Source organism: Camelus bactrianus, chromosome 17 (assembly GCF_048773025.1).
Source record: "Camelus bactrianus isolate YW-2024 breed Bactrian camel chromosome 17, ASM4877302v1, whole genome shotgun sequence".
NCBI lineage: Eukaryota > Metazoa > Chordata > Mammalia > Artiodactyla > Camelidae > Camelus > Camelus bactrianus.
The window spans coordinates 14,212,551-14,231,012 of NC_133555.1; the positions used below are offsets into that span (position 1 = coordinate 14,212,551).

At 37.6% G+C, this 18,462-nt stretch overlaps 1 protein-coding gene across 3 annotated transcripts in view; it reads left to right on the forward strand.

Moving 5' to 3' along the window:
* CNTN3 (contactin 3) overlaps positions 1 to 18,462 on the forward strand; it is a 299,939-nt gene that overhangs the window by 59,006 nt on the left and 222,471 nt on the right. For all 3 annotated transcript variants that reach the window (XM_045507068.2, XM_045507069.2, XM_010970589.3), the window contains exon 2: positions 16,437 to 16,571. In XM_045507068.2, coding sequence (XP_045363024.1) covers positions 16,517 to 16,571 — 55 coding nt within the window. In that variant the 5' untranslated portion in view covers positions 16,437 to 16,516. The remainder of the gene's footprint in view (positions 1 to 16,436; positions 16,572 to 18,462) is intronic.

Here is an 18,462-nt window from a genome sequence, read left to right on the forward strand (position 1 = left end):
TCTCAAGGTACCAAGGGTGATCGTCAAAATATTAGGAAGGACACAGCATTGCCCAATTAGAATGGATGACCGCTGTGCATAATTGCCCTGGCTCTGCCATGTACACTTGAACTAAGTATCAACCTTGAGTGTGGCTAAGAGAATTTGGGTTGTGGCTGCAAATCTTCAGCCATTTCCCACCTTTTAGTGGTTAGTCCCTACAGAGCCAGCAGCTTTGTTTTTGATTTCTTTCCTCTGTTCCTGCACCAAGGAAGTGTATCTCACAAAAAACACACCACCTCCCAATGACCTGAATATCCACATGTCCTTTGTATCCTCTATATTATAAAATATGAAGTTTTCAAAATGCCCAGATGACAATAAACTATCTATTCAAATACACATGCTCTAATAAAATAGAGCATCTCTCAAATGAACATTAAACAGGAAGATTTCATTATGATAAACCAGAATCGGTCTTTTTTGTTGTTTCTTGAAAATACATTTCAAAGCACCAGTTTTGCTAAATAAAATAATTGATGTCTGACCCTACAATTAATTGGGCTCAGGAGAAATTCATGGGGAGACAATTTTTCACTGAAGTTCAGCATTCTCGGCTTTCTTGTGATAAAACCTTCAGTCAGCTTTCAAAGTGCAAAATTTGTAGATTATGTAACCAAAATAGGGAACATTCTTATTGTACCCACCAAAGTGTTTCACAGTTACTAATTAATCTGCACAAAATCCTTTCAAGTAAGTATCACCTCCAAGTTTATATAAAAAGCCTTACTGTAAATGGGGGCTAGGGGGTGGAATTGGGACCCTTCCCACATTCAGATGGCACAAGAAATTCCGATTCCTATACTTCTATAACTCTGCTTAGGTCTTTTTGTTTGTTTGTTTTTTATGGCAAATCTTCTTTCTGCCTCCTCATGTCCTATTTTATTTCCCAGAGTCTTCACAGAGCCTGTGAATTGTAAAGCAAGTGGTAATCAGCAAGGCTTGGAGGGATGGATCACAGACCATTTATCCATCCAGATTATCTCTATCCATGTGCCCTTCCAGTCAGGCTACCTGTCCTGGCTTCTGTTTCTTGGAATCTGTTCCAAGTCCATCTCCCTGAGAACTCTAGGTAACCATTCTTCTCTTCAGTCTGGTCACCCCTCTGGACATCCAGACCCTTCTCTGTTAATCTGTTTCCAGCTGAGGCCTTTGTTGAATCTCCTCAGTGTTTTCTTGGAAACAACCTGTGCTTTTGGAAGCAGCTCATTAGGGGAATAACTAACTTTCCATTCTGCCTCGTCCTTCCCTGTTACAAGGAATCACAGAGCTAGCAAAACGGGAATATTCAGGGAAAACTTAACCAAGTTAAAAATGTTTAAAAAAAAAAAAAAAGCCACAGAGGTGAAGATGCCTTTAGGCTTATCACCGACAGCTGGGACTAGAATTTGGCGGCTCACTGTGTCCTTAGCCAGCGGTTCCCATGTGCATCAATGACTCTGCAGCAGAATTACTTTGGAAAGTTTAAAAAAAAAAAAAAAAAAGGAACAATTCTGGGCTTGGTGCCTGGAAGTTCTGATGTGGTGAGGCCAGGGGATCAGTGTTTCTGCATTACTCCCCCAGATGGTCTTCTGTGGAGCCAAGTGTGGCAGCTATGGCCCTAAATCTGATGTTCATTAATTCCACACATATTGTTTTGAGTGTCAACTGTGGGCCGAGCACCACAGTAGGCTTTTGGGCATACAGTGGAGATGTGCACGGAAATGTCTAGGCAGAAAGTGAGCACAGCAGCAGAGCTTATGTCTATTTGAAGAAGAGTATCTCCCTACAGAGGATTTTTGTTATTGTTATTGTTCTGTTCTCGTTTGTACGTATATATTCAGAGACCTCAAATTCCTGGCCCATAGGCCACATTGTGTCTACAAGCAAGTTTTGTTATGCCAGCCCTGTGTTTAAAAAAAAAAAGAATTGCCAACATGAAAAACAAAAAGACATACTAACAACTTTTAATTTTCTAAAATGGAGAAGTGGCTGTCCCTTTTGATAGGAGAGCCATTCTGCAGCGCCATGCCATCCCCACCTGGCACTCTTGATATGATGTCTGCTTGGTTCTTTAATATCCTCCTATTCTGAGTGTATTAAGAAATACATACTGTGTATGTATTCATGAAACATGTGACTGTTCGCAAAAACTATCACTTGTTTTTGTTATTTTGAAATGTGAAGGTCCAACAATCAGAACTTATTCTGGATCTACAAAATGAAATATGTCTTCAAGTGTTACTTTGTCTGGAGAGTCTTGAGCAGGAGGAAGTAAGCAGAATCTGTGCTCTGAACAGGCCAGAAATCTCAGAAGTCCATTCCCAGAAGCATATGTATCATAAATGTGTTCATCCAGGCAAAGTTCTAGGTGCTGGAGAAGCAGCCCTGGTATTTAGAATTGGACCTTTACCTACAAATCTGCAGGTAGCTTTTTGGTAAATTCACTTTCATCCCCTAAATCAGTCTAACTATGAAGAAGTGAAACCAAATTGATTACTGTTGTGTGAACTGAAATGTATCAGCTCGTAGCTGCACCTCAAAGTCTTCATTAAGGTCTTCAAACTTCTCCTGCCAGTAGTTACAAATGCTCTCCTAATATTTCGCACCCGGATGGCATGCACAGAGATGTTAATATCTGTATGGTGTGCCTGGGTAGAGACAGGAGGCTCTTTGTGGCGCAAAGCAGCCTGTGTGCACAGAGCTGAGGAAATCTCCAGTCTGGGCACAGTCTTTGGAACCCTCTGAACTTGGCTTGAAAAGTTTTGGTTCTTAGGCATGAGCTCATTAGTGGATGAATGAGGACTATTTCATTGAATAAAATGTAGTAACTTCTACATAATAAAGATCTCCTCTGATGAAAAGTAGAGGGGATGCATCCTCTCCTCCACTGTTACCCTTCCCCCAGTGGAAAGATGAAACAAAATTTGAAAAAATTGTATTCCTGATTAGAAAAGTTACTGAAGTGGTTTTAGGATGCAATGTTGTCAATTTCTCTAGGAGCAACAGAGTGATCAGTTACGCTTTTCAGAATTTTAAGCAGGAGGATGCATTTTGGTCAGTGGTTTCAAGATGGATTGTACCTAAATTGCAGGCATATTTTGTTTGGTCCACACAAATGTTTTGATGTTGTGGTTTTAAATAGTGGCTTGCTAACATGTGAAAGCTAGGAGATCCCATCTCAAACTCTGTAGGTCCAGGGCTCTCAGAGCATCATGTGGACAAGCCCCAGAGGCTGTTAGATGGGCAGACAGGCTGCTGTTATCAGGCTCCAGGCCTCCATGTAGTTCTGTGTCCGAACATTTCAGAGTATTCCGTACAGGCAGGCAGTTTGATGTCCGCCGCCACCACCATTGTGGATTACGGGCTTCGTCTGAACCATTATATATTTGTATGAAAAACAGAGGTTTGTTGCAGTAGGGGAGGGGACCCAGGGTACTCTTCTCTCTCTGTCTTCTCTGTTGAATTTTATACTGTGGATATAAATTCAAGCTGCTATCACAGTTTGCCTCAATTTAGATTTACACTTCTGTGTTGATAGAGTGAATGTTTTATACACCTAGATATAGCTCCTAATAGGTGTGAATGCTAAGCAGATAACTATTCATAGCCACGATTAACATTTCCAAAGGGTGTCAAAATCGCTCCCATTCATTGTGATAAAGCAACTTTAAAAAACACAGTTAAGCAGAACAAGTGTTTTAGTTTAAAAAAAGATGTAAGCAGTCTCTGAGCTGTTAATGTCTCTTTAAAATGAGTTAGAGATGTATGTTTGAGTTAGTACTTAGGTCTTTGGTTTATGAATTTTTTTGAAATAATAGTAACTGTCATGTCCTGGATACCAGAGAGTTAGCTCATCAAATAATCACAATCATATTAAATTCTTACAGTCAATGAATTGCATATACACTTACCAGCCCCATTTTACAGATGCAAAATTCAAGGGCAAAAGGGATTTAAGTAACAAGTAACTTCCCCAAGGAGATACAATTGTGTGTGTGTATACATGTACCCATATGTTTATGCCACATATATAAGTGTGCACATGCTTCATATACATATATACCGTGTTTAACCACAGTTCATTCTGCTTCTCATGTTTTTAAACTATTTTTGCCCACTCTTCATAGTAAGAAATACTAGTTATTTCAGGGCTTAATACTTAATATGCTAGCACTTCTATAGTATCAGCATAGAAACCAGTACTAAACCTCAGTTAAATTTGGTACATTTTGATCATTTCTATTCTATTTGATTTCATTCTGTTCTATTCTGTTATTTCACTTGCCCCCCTAAACACAAGTAAATTAAAAAAAAAAAAACCCTATGCATTGCCCTCTAAATAGGGCACAACCTGAAGTATGAAAAAAACACTGACTTAGAAGCTGGATGTCAGAGAAACCATTTCTGGTGGAGCGTGTGGGAGAGACTGAGGAGGCGAGGTACTTCCAAAATGAGACCACAACACAAGGGCATTGGCTGTCCAGAAATTGATGAAGACAACCTTTGTCTTTGTATTCATGTTTTCCTTGCAATAGAAAGATCTTTGTTTTACAATAAAAATGATTCTTCAAAATTTTGTATTAAAAATTACACAGTGGTTTTCATGTATGCAAATTATACCTTAAATAATTAAAAAATAATAATCAGGTGGGAAGTGGGATAAATGGAGCTATAAAAAAAAAAACAAGAATGGCAGATATTTGATATCTGCTGAAGTCAGTGGCAGGGATATGGGAGACCATTATCTTGTTCTGTTCACTTTGTCTGTGATTGGAATTTTTTTGTAACAAAAAGTTATTTTTAAAAAGTAGGAGGGCCACCATGATCTTTTGTTCTTTTTTTCCCACAAGGCTGGGGTGGTCTGAGAGCAGGACATGTGAAGGCTGAAGTGTGGCCTTTCTTCTGTGAGGTTGTGGACAATAAGTAGCCTACACAGACAGGAGCTGCTTTTAGAGTCTTCTGATTCCAAATTGCTCTGAAGTCAGGTTTCCTACTTCAACACAATTGACATTCGGGGGTGGATAATTCTTTGTTGTGGGGGAATGTGCTGTGCATTGTCGAATTGTAGTGCACCACCCCCATCTGCCTCCATTCTCTAGATGCCACTGGTACATCCACGTCCCTTTCCTCCCCAGTTGTGACTACCAAAAACCTCCTCAGACATGGACACATGTCCCCTGAGGAGCAGAATCTCTCCTGGTTGAGAACCACTGCCCTGGAGACTGCGTACATTACCTCACCTTGTGTGTTAAGTCTAGCTAAGCTTTGAACAGAGATATGGGCTTCAGAGAAGCACATTCTACTTGTGTTTTAGGGTAAATGAAGGCTAGATCAGGCAGAATAATCATAACTAGGGACTGACTTAGAAATACCAGACTCAGGGAGGGTCACCTGTGTGAAATCGGGTACGTTGGTTAACTTTTCTCTACCTTAGTTACTGCATGTGTAATGCTGAAAAATGGGAATGGTGGCATTACCTTTTTTGGGACATTGCATGGGTTTGTATTTATAAAGCACTTCAAATCTTGCCTGGCACACATTAAGTACTCAGGGTTTGCTATTATAACCTACCTAGAACCTGTTGTGCCGGATTTGTGGTTTGGATACTTGAGGGATACAGCGGTTCTCTAAAGTACTATATTAGTATCATGTTTAGTTATTAGTGTTCTCAATGTATCTGAGTGCTTTGAGAATGTTTAGTCTTGAGTATGCTGACTGAGTAATTCCAGATTTTTTTTATCGAAGTAGGGTTAGTTACAGTGTGTCAATTTCTGGTGCACAGCACAATGTCCCCGTCATGCATATACATACATATATTCATTTTCATAGTCTTTTTCATTAAAGGTTATTATAAGATATTGAATATAATTCCCTGTGCTATGCAGAAGAAGTTTTTAAAAATCTGTTTTTATATATAGTGACTAACATTTACAAATCTCAAACTCCCAAATTTATCCCCTCCCACCCACTTTTCTCCAGTAACCATAAGATTGTTTGCTATGTCTATGAGTCTGTTTCTGTTTTGTAAATGAGTTCATTAGTGTCCACTTTTTTCTTTTTTTAGATTCCACATATGAGTGATATCATATGGCATTTTTATTTCTCTTTTTCTGAGCTTACTTCACTTAGAATGAAGGTCTCTAGGGCCATCCATGTTGCTGCAAATGACATTATTTTATTCTGTTTTATGGCTGAATATTCCATTGTATAAATATACCACAGCAGTTTTATCTAGTCATCTGTCAGTAGACATTTAGTTTGCTTCCAGGTCTTAGCTATTGTATATAGTGCTTCTATGAACATTAGGGTACATGTATCTTTTTGAATTAGAGTTTCCTCCAAATAGTTCCAGATTTAAAAGGAGAAAGTATGGTGGATTCCAGAGCTCCTCAAAATGGAGTGACTCCATAAGATGAAATCATGGTTTCTAAATTAATTTAGCTCTGAAAATAAAAATAAAACAGGCAGACAGGACATGCTGAGACTCTGGTCCCTGGCCAGGTATCAATGTTTCTGTGATCCACTGGAGACACTCAGAAGGAGCCACAGAGACCAGTCTGAAATACTCCAGAAAGAGACCAGCCTGAGAGAATTCCAGAAAAGGTCTCCACCCCCAGAGTCCATCTTTTCTCTTTTACATTGAATAGTAGTGAATCACAGCTGTTTCCTTTTCAGCTCATACTTTTAATCTTGCTCCTGTGATTTTGCCTGAGGCATAGTCATTACCATACCAGTTCCCTCCAGGAAGATTGTCTCCTCTATTAAAATATACCTTTTGTTTCCTGGAGTTTGAGTTCTTCCCTTTAGTCTATAAATATGCCCAAGAAGTTTCCAACTTAAAAATACCCTTCATTGACTCTGTATCGACCGTCCACCCATCTCTAACCACGATCCCATCACTCTCATTCTGAATTATTGAAAGAGTATCTGACTCTAGCTGTTCCCACTTCCTCACCCTCTATTCACACTTCCACCCACCACAATGAGGCTGATGCCTCCCAGCAATTCCACTGAAACGGCATGATGACATCACCAAAGGCATTTGCACGCCTTAATTTACAGTCTGTCTTTCTTTTTTTTTTTTCCTTTCTCTCCTTCTTGTTCTTTGTTGCTCTCCTTCTCTTCTTCCTTCTTTCTCTCTTTATTTCTGCCATTTTAAAAAGGTAGCTCTCTTGAGGTAAAATTTACATAACATAAAATACCTTCCTATTAGTGTACAACTCAGCGATTTCAGTAAGTTTGCAGAGTTGTGCAACCATCCTCACAGCCCAATTTTAGAATACTTTGATCACCTGGAAAGAGCCCTCCTGCCCATGTTCAGTCACTCCCCATTCCCACTCCCAGCCCCAAGCAGTCTCCATCACCCCCTTGCAAGACTAAACCCTCTACATGTACCCTTACTTTTCATAACCTGGTCACACATGAGTGGCACTGGACCCCTAGGCATGTTCATTTTCTGTCATCCTCAAGGAGTGGATCTTCCTTTGCTCACACCCTAGACACTGGGCTTCTCCATCCTTCTGTCTCAGCGCAGGGCTCTCTGGACTTTCTGTGAGTCATTTCACTCACTCCCATGAATCACCTGTGGTGCTAGATTTTGCCAGTATTGTTGGCTCCTTTGTTTTCTCCTGGGTACATCTTCCGCTTTTAAGAATTACCCCGGATGCCATCTGTACTAGAATGTTCAATGGAGTGTCCCCATTTTCTAACCACTGTTCATGCTTCTTGTCTTCAACTGTACGTTAAAGAGATGCAGCTCTTGAGCTGTGACCCTCAGGCAATGTCGTTGCCTCTCTTTGCCCCTTTGTATTCTTTCTGTGAATTTGTTCTCTTAGTCCTCTCCTGCCCCTGGAAGAAAACCCAAGTAGCCCTGTCCACTGCATATTTGATGATACTTAGGTCATCAAATCCAATCTCATTTCAATCAACAAATTAAAATACTCTGTCCTGTGTAATAGTTTAAAATTAGAACTTGATTTAAAGAGAAGACAAATCTCCCTCCCCAGTGCTAAGCTGCTGCAGCGGGGAAGTCTGCAATCAGAGAAAGGGTATCTTGGCTTTTTTTCTGCTTAGCATGTCTACACCTCTTCCCGCTAGTTGGCTATTTCCAGTTCAGCGACCGTGTTGCACAGGAAGAGAAGAGAGGGGCCAGCAAGTTTTACGTGGTTAGTTCCATTGTAGTGATTTAGGATCATGGCACTTTGATCTTACCAGGAGTGTTAGAAGTGGTATTTTCTTTCAGCAGTTCTTTCACGGGTTCATTAGATACCCTACCTTTTCTCTGGAAAGTCGTCCCCTGCCCCAGCCTGGTGGTTCTCCTGCTCTGGGTTTTGACAGTTACGTTCCCCTAGGCACTCCTCAGGGTGTGTCTGAAACACTATGAATTCTGTGCCTCTAACACCTCTGAGGATCCATTCCCTTCATAAATTGCAGTCTTCTATTCTGCTCAGCCTACTCTATTTCCTTAGTGTGGTCCTAGACCACCACACCCCTCTAAATACAGCTCTCCGGGGGCTCCTTAAAGCCCACGCTCACCCAGGGGTTTCAAGAAATATCTACCTTCCTCCCCGAGTGGGTGGAAGTCAGCAGAATTTTCTCCAAAAAGGAGCTTTTCTCAAATCCTCTGCTCAGGTTCCAGACACCTCTGATGTGAGCAAGGGTCTCAGAGGCAGACAAATGGTTTTGCGGTCTCTCCTTTGAAAATGTGTTCCTTTCTGTTCTGGCACTTCCCTTACCTTTAGGATATAACACCTGCTGTGTCTTGTGACTGAAGAAGGAACTTCATATTAACAACCTGTTACAGACCTCTCTCCTCCGGTCTGGAATCTTACATTACAATGTTTCTGGGTCAGAATGCTTCTTGAGAGTGTAAGTACCTGGAGGTCAAAGATGATGATTTATTTTAAAATATTCTCTCTGTGCCTGTACCTGGCGTGCCGTAGGCGCTCAGCGATGGGCGTTTTCTCACCAGGATCATTCTCCTTCATCCAAAATTACAAGGTTAAAAAAAAAAAAAAAAGAATGGCCTTGCTTAGTGTGCGAAGCTAGTCTTCCTGCTGAGTCCTGTTTAATCCAGGCTGAAAAGCACTTTTTAGCATTTTTCAACCTCTTTGTCCTGTTCTACTTGACTCTCACAGCACAATTATTTACATGTTTTTGAACCTATGATCCTGTTAGCAATGAAGTGGGACTTTTTTTCCCTTTTTCAAAGCATTGGTAATATGAGAAATCAATATGTGTACATTGTAGAAAATTGAAAATATAGAAAAGAATGTAGAGAGAAAAGGGTTTTATCTCAATTTTCTGTTCCTAAGAGCACAGGTCTTCTCCCCATAGACAACGGCTTTCTCCAGTTCTTGTATATTCTTTCAGACAACTCTGTGCGCTGGTAAATGTATATAGGTGTCTGTTTCTTTTTTGTCTCCACACAAAAAGCATCACACTTCACACATTGTGTTGGACCTTAACTTTGTGGGTTAGTGTGTCTTCGAGATATCTTGATTTAATCCCAAGTAGAGTTGCTTCATTCTTCCTAATTCTTGCCTACGAGAGAGGTGGTGCGTTATCACAATGTATATGCTTGAAATCCAGCAGGACAGTTATTTATTTAAATAATCCAGGACTTTCCCTTTATAAAAGAAGTTTAATTTGTTTATAATGTAGTGAAATTCAGTGCATTTTCACTGCTATAACTAGTTTCAATTGCCAACTATATGAATACAAACCTTTACAAATCTATAAAAGATCAGGTTATATTATACAGTTCCCTAACAGTCTGACTGCTTAAGCATCCCACTTGACACATACTGTGTGAAAAAACAGTGAAAATACGGAGCTTCTGTCTTTATTTCTCTTGGACAAATGTTTTACCCCCTGTGCATCTCTGTTTCTGTATCTGAAAGGGGGGTGATAATGGGGTGAGCCTCGTGGTTTGTTGTGAGGATGAAGTGGGTTAATGTACGAAGCAGTACCCGGCAAATAAACACTCAGTAGCAGGCATGGTTAGTATATCATGATTCATTTTCCCTACTAATATTTGGAAAATTGTCTTTGTAAGAAAAGATTTTCATCATATGAATTAAGCTTTTTTTTTTTTAAGCTTTTAAAAAAAATTCTAAATAAACTGTAGTGGCAAGGACTGTTGTGATGCAGACTTAGGAAAGGTACATTGCTTGTCCTCACCATGGCATGAGGTCTGCAGTCATTTCCCATTTGGTAAGAAGGAAGGAAAACCCATGCAGCATTTATAATTATAGAAATTTGTTCATTTTGTTCTTTGTTTAATTTGGGAAATGTCAAGGATAAGTGTGTGACACAGATCTTGCTTATCGTTTAGTTTTCCTCTTGTCATTAAATGTTGTAGGACCTAAAAGTCTTAAAAACCTTACTTAGGGCAAGGTTCTTTTCACTGGAAGCATTTAAAAAAGAAAAAAAAAAAAGAGCACTTCCGCTCTCACCACCTCGGAAAAACATTAGACACTGCCAGTCTTTTTTAGGAATGAAGATTCCGTTAGAAAATCCTGTAAGTTTACTGAAACTTGGACTTGCTACAAAACACAACCTGCTACCAGGGCCATTGCTGCATGCCAAGTAGTAGTCACCCATGATTGGAGAGGTGTTTGTAAAACATTGTGGCCTGGAAATGGACACATTTAGTTTGAGGCTTAAAGTAAGGCAAGAAAACGGAAGTACACCCTCTGTCAAATATACTTAAAGTACTGACATTTTGTCTAATATTCTGAAGCAGGAAATAAGTTGGCGTGATTTGGTAGCTGTGTCTTATCTCTCCAGCTTGCACTTGGATGGAACTAGGGGAACCAATTGAAAAAATGGAATTGTCATTTTTTTCTGAGGTGGTTTCAGTGAAAATGTCTTTGAATTGAGGACAGAGAGAGCTCTTAAGTTACAAGAGATGACCTCTTTGAGTTGAGGACCAAGTAAAAGAGGCTCTGAAATCCATGGAAGGCATCTCAGAGAGTTCTGGCAATATTTTTATGTGGCTGATTCAACAACTGCCACGTATACCCACCGAGAGCTCCCATTCATTCTCTTTGCTGCTGCCTGTGTACACTACTTGCTAAAAGATCAAAAGAAAAAACCTAACTGGATGTCAGAAATGACATTCCTCCCCATACCAAAAACAGTCTCATAGTTTCAACTTCTTTGTCAGGCCTTTCAACAGTAGCCTTCTCAGGAACATTTATTTTTTTAAATAAATTTATTTATTTAACAGAATTATTTTTCTTTTCAATCTGCGTAATTTATATTTAATTCCATCTTGGTGAAGTTCTCATTAATTTCTGCGTGAAAAAAGAAAGAAGAAATAAATCTCCAAATACACAAACAGATGCATATATATAAACACACACATATATATAATATACACACACATATATATATAATATCAACATGAAAAATTATTTTGCAGTGTAATAAAACAAATAGTTTACAAGAAAGAAGTTAGCTTATGTCACTCTGTGTATTTTGGAGTAGAGAGGTAAGTGGGTCCATAGATTTGGCTGATTCTCAAAAGGGACCTCAACCCCTGAAAGGTTATGAGTCTCTGTTTTGTTTTGCTTTTGCAGATTGTACTCAAGTTGGAGAGAAACGCCATGGTCTAAATAACCGTAATGAAAGGTGTTGAAAGTGTTGAGGGTCGGAGGAAGGATGATGAAGGGCTGTAGGTCTCCGCAGGAGTGTGAGATGACTGCTAGCTGGCATTTGCCTTATTTGCTGACTGTGCTGCTGTAAACACAGAACCGTTGGTGTGAAGATCACATCAAACAGGGCATATTACATTCCTCCCTCTTCTTAGCTGCCGAACACTTGTAAACTGTAGGAAGGATGCGTGTGGAGCTGTCAAGCCCAGTGTTCATGTAAATTTCATCCCCTGCCCATTCAGTTTCAGCAGGAAAGGAACAGGTTTAGTATGCAGAGTGGATCAGCTCCATTTCTGGAGGATGTGCAGATCCTGAATGAAGGAATGATTATAATTATGATATGACTGAAAACAGAGTGGGTATATGATGCCTGATTTCTGAACTGACAGGATGTGCAGTCTCATCAAGCCATTCAACTCATTTATTCATTGACTACCATGGTATTTTGGTTGCATACCATGATGGTGAGTTAATATAGGCTCCAGAAGACTCAAAATACAATACCCGTAGGCATTGAACTTTCATGCTTTAATGATTAAAAATTTTACTATACTGGAAGTCTCTAATCTGTTCAAGTTTTATGTGGGGACTTTTGGTAGGGGTTGGGAACAAAGTATATTCATGAGTAGGATTTGTTGCTCAGATATCGAAGTTGGGGGTGACTTTTTTTGGATGTGAGAGATGTGTTAAACCATCCTGCTCAACAAAGTTGCTGTAGGGTTTGTCTCTTCAAAAAAGAGAATGCTCGTTTGGTACTTGTTACTCTGATAGAAATGAAGCCAAATTATTCTCACATCTAAATTTTCCTCTGCGTAAAGAAACTTAACTCTGAGCATTTGCCAAGACTGCATTCAAAGTTGTCTATAAACATTTAATATTATAAATATATATCAATATTTCATGATCCACAATTTTGGAAAGTATATGACAAAAGCCACAAATGGTCTCTTCTTTTAGAAAGCAACCAGGAACAACTATTTACAGCATTTTTGGTTTTGAGTCCGAGGTCTAGCATTTTTTTAGTTCAGCTGACATTAAGAATAGATAGTACAGTTGTCAATATGTACTAAATTTGGGGGCTATTTAAAGAATAGCCATGAGAAACGTGCTGTGAATATATTAAGCTTTAGCCCCCAAATGCAAACGTCTATTAGCAGAGAAAATTCTAAAGGGCATGCAGTTTTTCTTTGATTTAAAACGTTTTCTGTGAATAGTAGGATATTTTTATTGTAGCAGATGACATTTTGATTTGTATTTGTCTTGTTTCAGTAGCTTCCTTTGTATTTATTTTAGCTTGGTGATTTCAGAAGTGGGGTGAGCTTTTATATGTCCCTTCATTCTGTAACAATACTTGGCAGTGCTGAGAAGTCAGGTCATGATTGTATTAATTACTTTCACTATTTATAAAGTCAGTGCTTTACTTTAGCATGGATTAAAAATGAGCGGCATGATTTTTAAAAATAACATTCCTGAATGTGGTTTCCTTTTATCTTCAAACTTTAGACAGTGTATTCCTGTGTGTGTGCATATATAAGAATATTACAATGGACATATTTCTTCTCTTAAATCAGATAGTTTGGTTAATATTGTCTAACCTCTGGTTTCTGTGAATTTGAAGGCAAGAATGAAATTAGTGTGTTGCAAAATGTGTTGCCTTTTCATCCTTTTAAGCCTAATACAGATTAAAATATATCTGATTTGAATGTTCATTGCAAATCAGGTCAAAAAGACTTTAGAACTTCTTTGAATACATTTACACTTTGTGATTGTAACTGATATGCATGTTACTTTGAGAATGCATTATTGGGAAGATAACATTTTTTTTAAGTTGTCATCTTCTTAACGCCTCCTTACACATTTTCCTGAAATAATTTTCAAATGGTGGCTGGATATCATGCTATAACTTACCTTTTCTTTGCACTAGAAATGCTTCTCACTCACTTGATGTCCAATGAAATCATTTAATTTCCCAAATTGACTTATTCCTGTTCTTAAAGCTCAGTAAGAAAAATTACTTGAAAGCCTAAAATTATGTACAGAGTGTTGGGAACATTGGAGCAACCAGTGATGGAGAAGATGTGGTCCCACCTTCAGAGGTATATTGGTCTAGTAATTTTCTCCTTATCCTATTTGTGTTTATAATATTTTGTTTCCCTCTTGCAGTATTGGAACATAGACCGTTTATTTTGCTTTCTGTATGGCATAGAGCAAAGCCTCTCACATATTTATTTGGGTGCTTTTTAATGATTGTGATGATGTGACTACTGGACCTTTTGCTAAAGTTTGTCCTTTTTACCTGAAAATTCCAGCAACCTGTGGTTTTTAAGTTTATTATTTTGTTACTACCAAATTCTTTCCAAGTATATTTAATGTATAAACTGGGTTGCTTTTACTCTTCAAAGAAAGAGATGCCAGTTCGATCAGTGTTATACTCCTCAAGCCTTTCCTGTGTTTGAGACTCACCCAATGTCTTCAGACTTTAATATACCTTCTTAACTTTTCATGAATATTGGACACTTTGTGTATCATACCATTGCATTTGATGCTTCCAGTGCTTTTTATGACTAATTATCATTGTATTTTATTTGGAAAGTTTTTTTTAAATGTTTGCTTTTCTACTATGTGTGTGTGTTGTGTGTGTGTGTATGTCATTCTCATGATTTCTGGACTACCGTTTCCTCACATGCATGATTAGAGGGAAGTTATGGTGGTTATGGCTGTCAGATTGAAGTTTAATCAGAGTGATTTCAGTTATCATTCAAGTTACTAGTTGAAAATAATAATGGACACAAAATATCTCACAGATTGAGCAGAAATACAGCAAGGAAGGCTAGGTATCAGAAGCCTTTGGTCCAAGTGGAGGAAATCAAGTACTGGGAAGGCTTGAGAAGTATAATGATTGAATGAGGTAGAAGGTGTGTCCTCCCTTGTATACTTAAAGCATTTCATGTTTCTGGCCATAAGTCTCCTGGGACCTGATGCTATTGAAATAGCTTCAAACAGTCTCAGTTTCATATGCACAGTGTAACAAACACTACATGCGCCTCATTCATATCCTCTTGCCTTTGTTACTTCAGTGCACGATTGAAGCAATTGTCACCATATGCAATTTTGGCCTCAGGAGACACTTTGTTGCACCAGTGAGAGGCTAGAAGCGCTGGGTAATTAATATTCACTGAAAAAAGCCTCCAAACAATGACTAATGGAAGTTGATATATAAATACTCCAGCTCCCTTACCTCTTGGTAAGGATAAGTGGACAACTCAAGGATAACTCAAGGATCACCCTGAGGCATACCTTCCACACAGACTGGACTTCCAGGGTTTCCCCAGCAGGAGTAAGTTCTGCGTACACACAGGGGTTGATGGATTTATATCTTACCCTTCATTGGCTGCCTTCCTTTCTCCCTCTCACCTCCCCACACCCTGTGTTTTGTTTTGTTTGTTCATCTCTCAAATAACCTGCTTTCACTTGAATTCATTTTGCTGTATTTGCATTAAGGGGAACCCAAACTAAGACACATGCAGTTTGTAGTAATGAGGCTAGTGAGAAATGGTCGCAGACCCCTTGGTGGTGTAAGTTGCTAACCTGCAGTTCTTAGAGGAGTAGTTCTTAACTGTATTTCCACCTGTTCCAGATTCCCATGGACCAAGTCCGAGTTATGCCTAAATCCTGGAATTCTAGCTGCAATTCCATCTCTTACTCCTCCCCTTGACAAAAACATATTATATTGCAAGTGAACAGGAACAACATTACTGTAAGAATATCTGATTTAATATATTAGGTACTTAGTTTGCAAGATGTTGCATTTTCACTCTTGAAATTATTATTATTTGGGACACACTTAATTCTAATTTAATACCTCACATCACATGACAGGACTCCATAGCTGAGAACCACTGAGATTTCTTTCCTTTGCTCAAGGACAGGTAAGACAGCCTAGTCCACAGCAGCTGCTGACTGACACCTTCTCTGCCAAAATGGCTGATGGTAAAGTCGTTAATCCCCTGTGTGGAACCAGCAATCAAAAAAAGATTCTATGATTTTAGGTGTGTGCATCTAGCCTACTTTGATTACTAACCTTACAGTTTAACTAGTTTCAAATGGCCACTGAAAATGACACAGAATATTCACACAATTATTTACTCATTCAAGTCGATGAAAACTCAAGAAAGCAAAAAACAAAATAGTTTCATTTGCAAGATTCTCAGACTGCACAGTTTCATCATTAGCATTTTTTATCTGTTTGATGCAACATATGTAATTGGATGCTTTCTGCAATTTGTCTCTGAAAAAATAGGTTTAAGATGAACATTGATAATGCTGTTTATTGTGTATATGCCTTATGAGGGATTCAGAGACTATGAAAAGTGGTGCTTCAAGATATCTGCTGATTTGACCCTTTTAGTTTTATTAAAATGTTATCACGAGAGGAAATGAGAAAAGTTAGAATTTCAGGGTAATATTTTATTTGTTGTAATTACTATCTAGCAGTACTTCATTATTTAATATACTAATATTGAGTATTTTAGTATTGTTCAACATTTCTGATTTTGTGAAGTTGCTTCCACCTGCATATTAGTTACATAAAGCATTTTTTAAAGTGTGTACATTTCATACATCCTTTTTGCATCAAAAATATTCACTTTGAGGGTTTTGAGTGGCTGTGAATGGTAGTTTATGAAAAGAACACAATCTACTTTTTAAAGCAGTTTGTTTTTTCAAGTCTGACTTCTTTGTAAATATATTTTACAGATTAAAGGATTTACCTGAAGACAAAGCAGTCTATTCATCAGAGACTGGACAAGAGTTACTCTTGCTTTTGGCAATTAAAGATGATGTTGTCATGGAAACAGCTGATCCTGCTTTCATTCATTGGCTGCCTAGGAGGTAACAATAGGCTGTATTTTCTAAGTTGAGGTTAGAACTATACTTGAGTCATATGTTAAGTAATTTTTAAATGTTGAAGTTATACTCTACCAGTAGCAAAGACAATTTTTTCCCAGAAAGAAAATTCTAGTGTTATCTTCTGCTAATTGGATTCTCATTTCACTCCTAAATTTTTGCAAGCCATTTTATTTTCATAGCAAATATAATGGAACTTAATATTACAGAACTACTGTAGTATTACGAATTTAACAATTAATCAGAATTTAAGAATGTTAATCTGTGACTTTTTTCCAAAATGGCTAAATGTTGTAATCTTTAGTGTAAATGGAGAATATAAATTTTAAAGAATGTTGATATTTTCATGTCTAATCTTAAAAACAATACTATTTCTCTTTAAGCAAATAATTTATTTAAGGGACCAAAAATAAAGATAGGATTTTTTTTTAATTTGAAAGTTTGAAGTTTAGAACAAAACAAAGATAAAGGAATAATTCGCGCATATCCATCATACAAAAGCAACTCTAAAAAATTATTTGATGTATTTCCTTTTGTTCATTTTGTTTTGTTTCCTGGAGGAGTGGAAGAGTAAGATAAGGATTCTTATAAATGAAATAGTTTATTTTATCTTACTGTTTTCTTTCTGTTTATTTTAAAAAATTCTCTGGCACCTAAAAAGTTGAAAGAATAGCACAATGAATATTCACATATGCACCATTTAGATTTAACTATTGTACAGTTTTACTATATTTGTTCTGTCTATTTACATATGGGTATGTATTGTTTTTGATTGATTGACTATACCACTTGAAAGTACATTATAGAAGTTATCATCTTTTACCCCTAAAAATTTCAGCATCCATCTCCTGAGAAGACCAATTTTCTAGATAATCATGAGTTCTTTATGATACATAAGAAAATTAACAAAAAATGTGGCCTGTCATTTTTCTTTATATGAGGAGGAAATTGGTGTCGAATAAGGCCAAATACACTGTCAGGTAAAACACATGTTATTTGAAGACATGTTTATGTTGGAGTAGACGTCTAAGCCCTTAAGTCAAACTTTAAACAGCCTTCAAATATTTAAATGATATTAAAACCGTCAACTGTTTTTAAAACCGTCAACAATTTTTCAAAAAGCATGAAAAATTATTTAATGACAGTACTCTTGAAATTACACGTCTGTAAAGAGTATCACAGTAATATCATGATGAATTTTGTTTCTGGGGAACAATCTAACACAGAAAGACTCACTTGATAAGCAGTTGGAGAAAAACCTCCAACTTTGAAAATAAAGTTTTTTGAAACAGGTTTTCCCCTGTGATGCCTCAGTTTTGTTTCCTAAAATATTTTCTTTGCTACTAACCTAGCACTGAGGGAAAAACGAGTAATTATTTATAAATGCCTGCCTTTTTAAATAGTCTTGCAGAAAGACCAATATGGATATCAAAATACATTTGTTTTTCTTGGTTTATTTTATTCATTTACAAAATTTTAAATTTGAGTTTTGTTGTTGTAGAGGGAGCAAAATGAAGAGAATATACTACAGCAGTATTATTATTCACAATACCAATTTTCATAGAAACAACCCTGAAATTTTCCAATTAATTGGAAACAGGGAGAAACACTCAGAAAGTAGATATGCAGCTAAAGAAAATGAGATTAGTTTTTCAAAAGTTTAAAATTTTAAGTTGTAATTTTACACTATGTGCGAATTGTGTTGATTGTTCTTCAGCATTTATTAGAAATGCTCTACATATTTATGAACAGACTTATGGAAAAAGCAGTATCCATTTTTCTAAAATGTTAAGACATTATTAAAAATTGTAAAAGTCAACCTGATTTTCTGGATATGTTGGTGAAAAAGCTGTAAGGGTTGATAAAGGAGAATTGG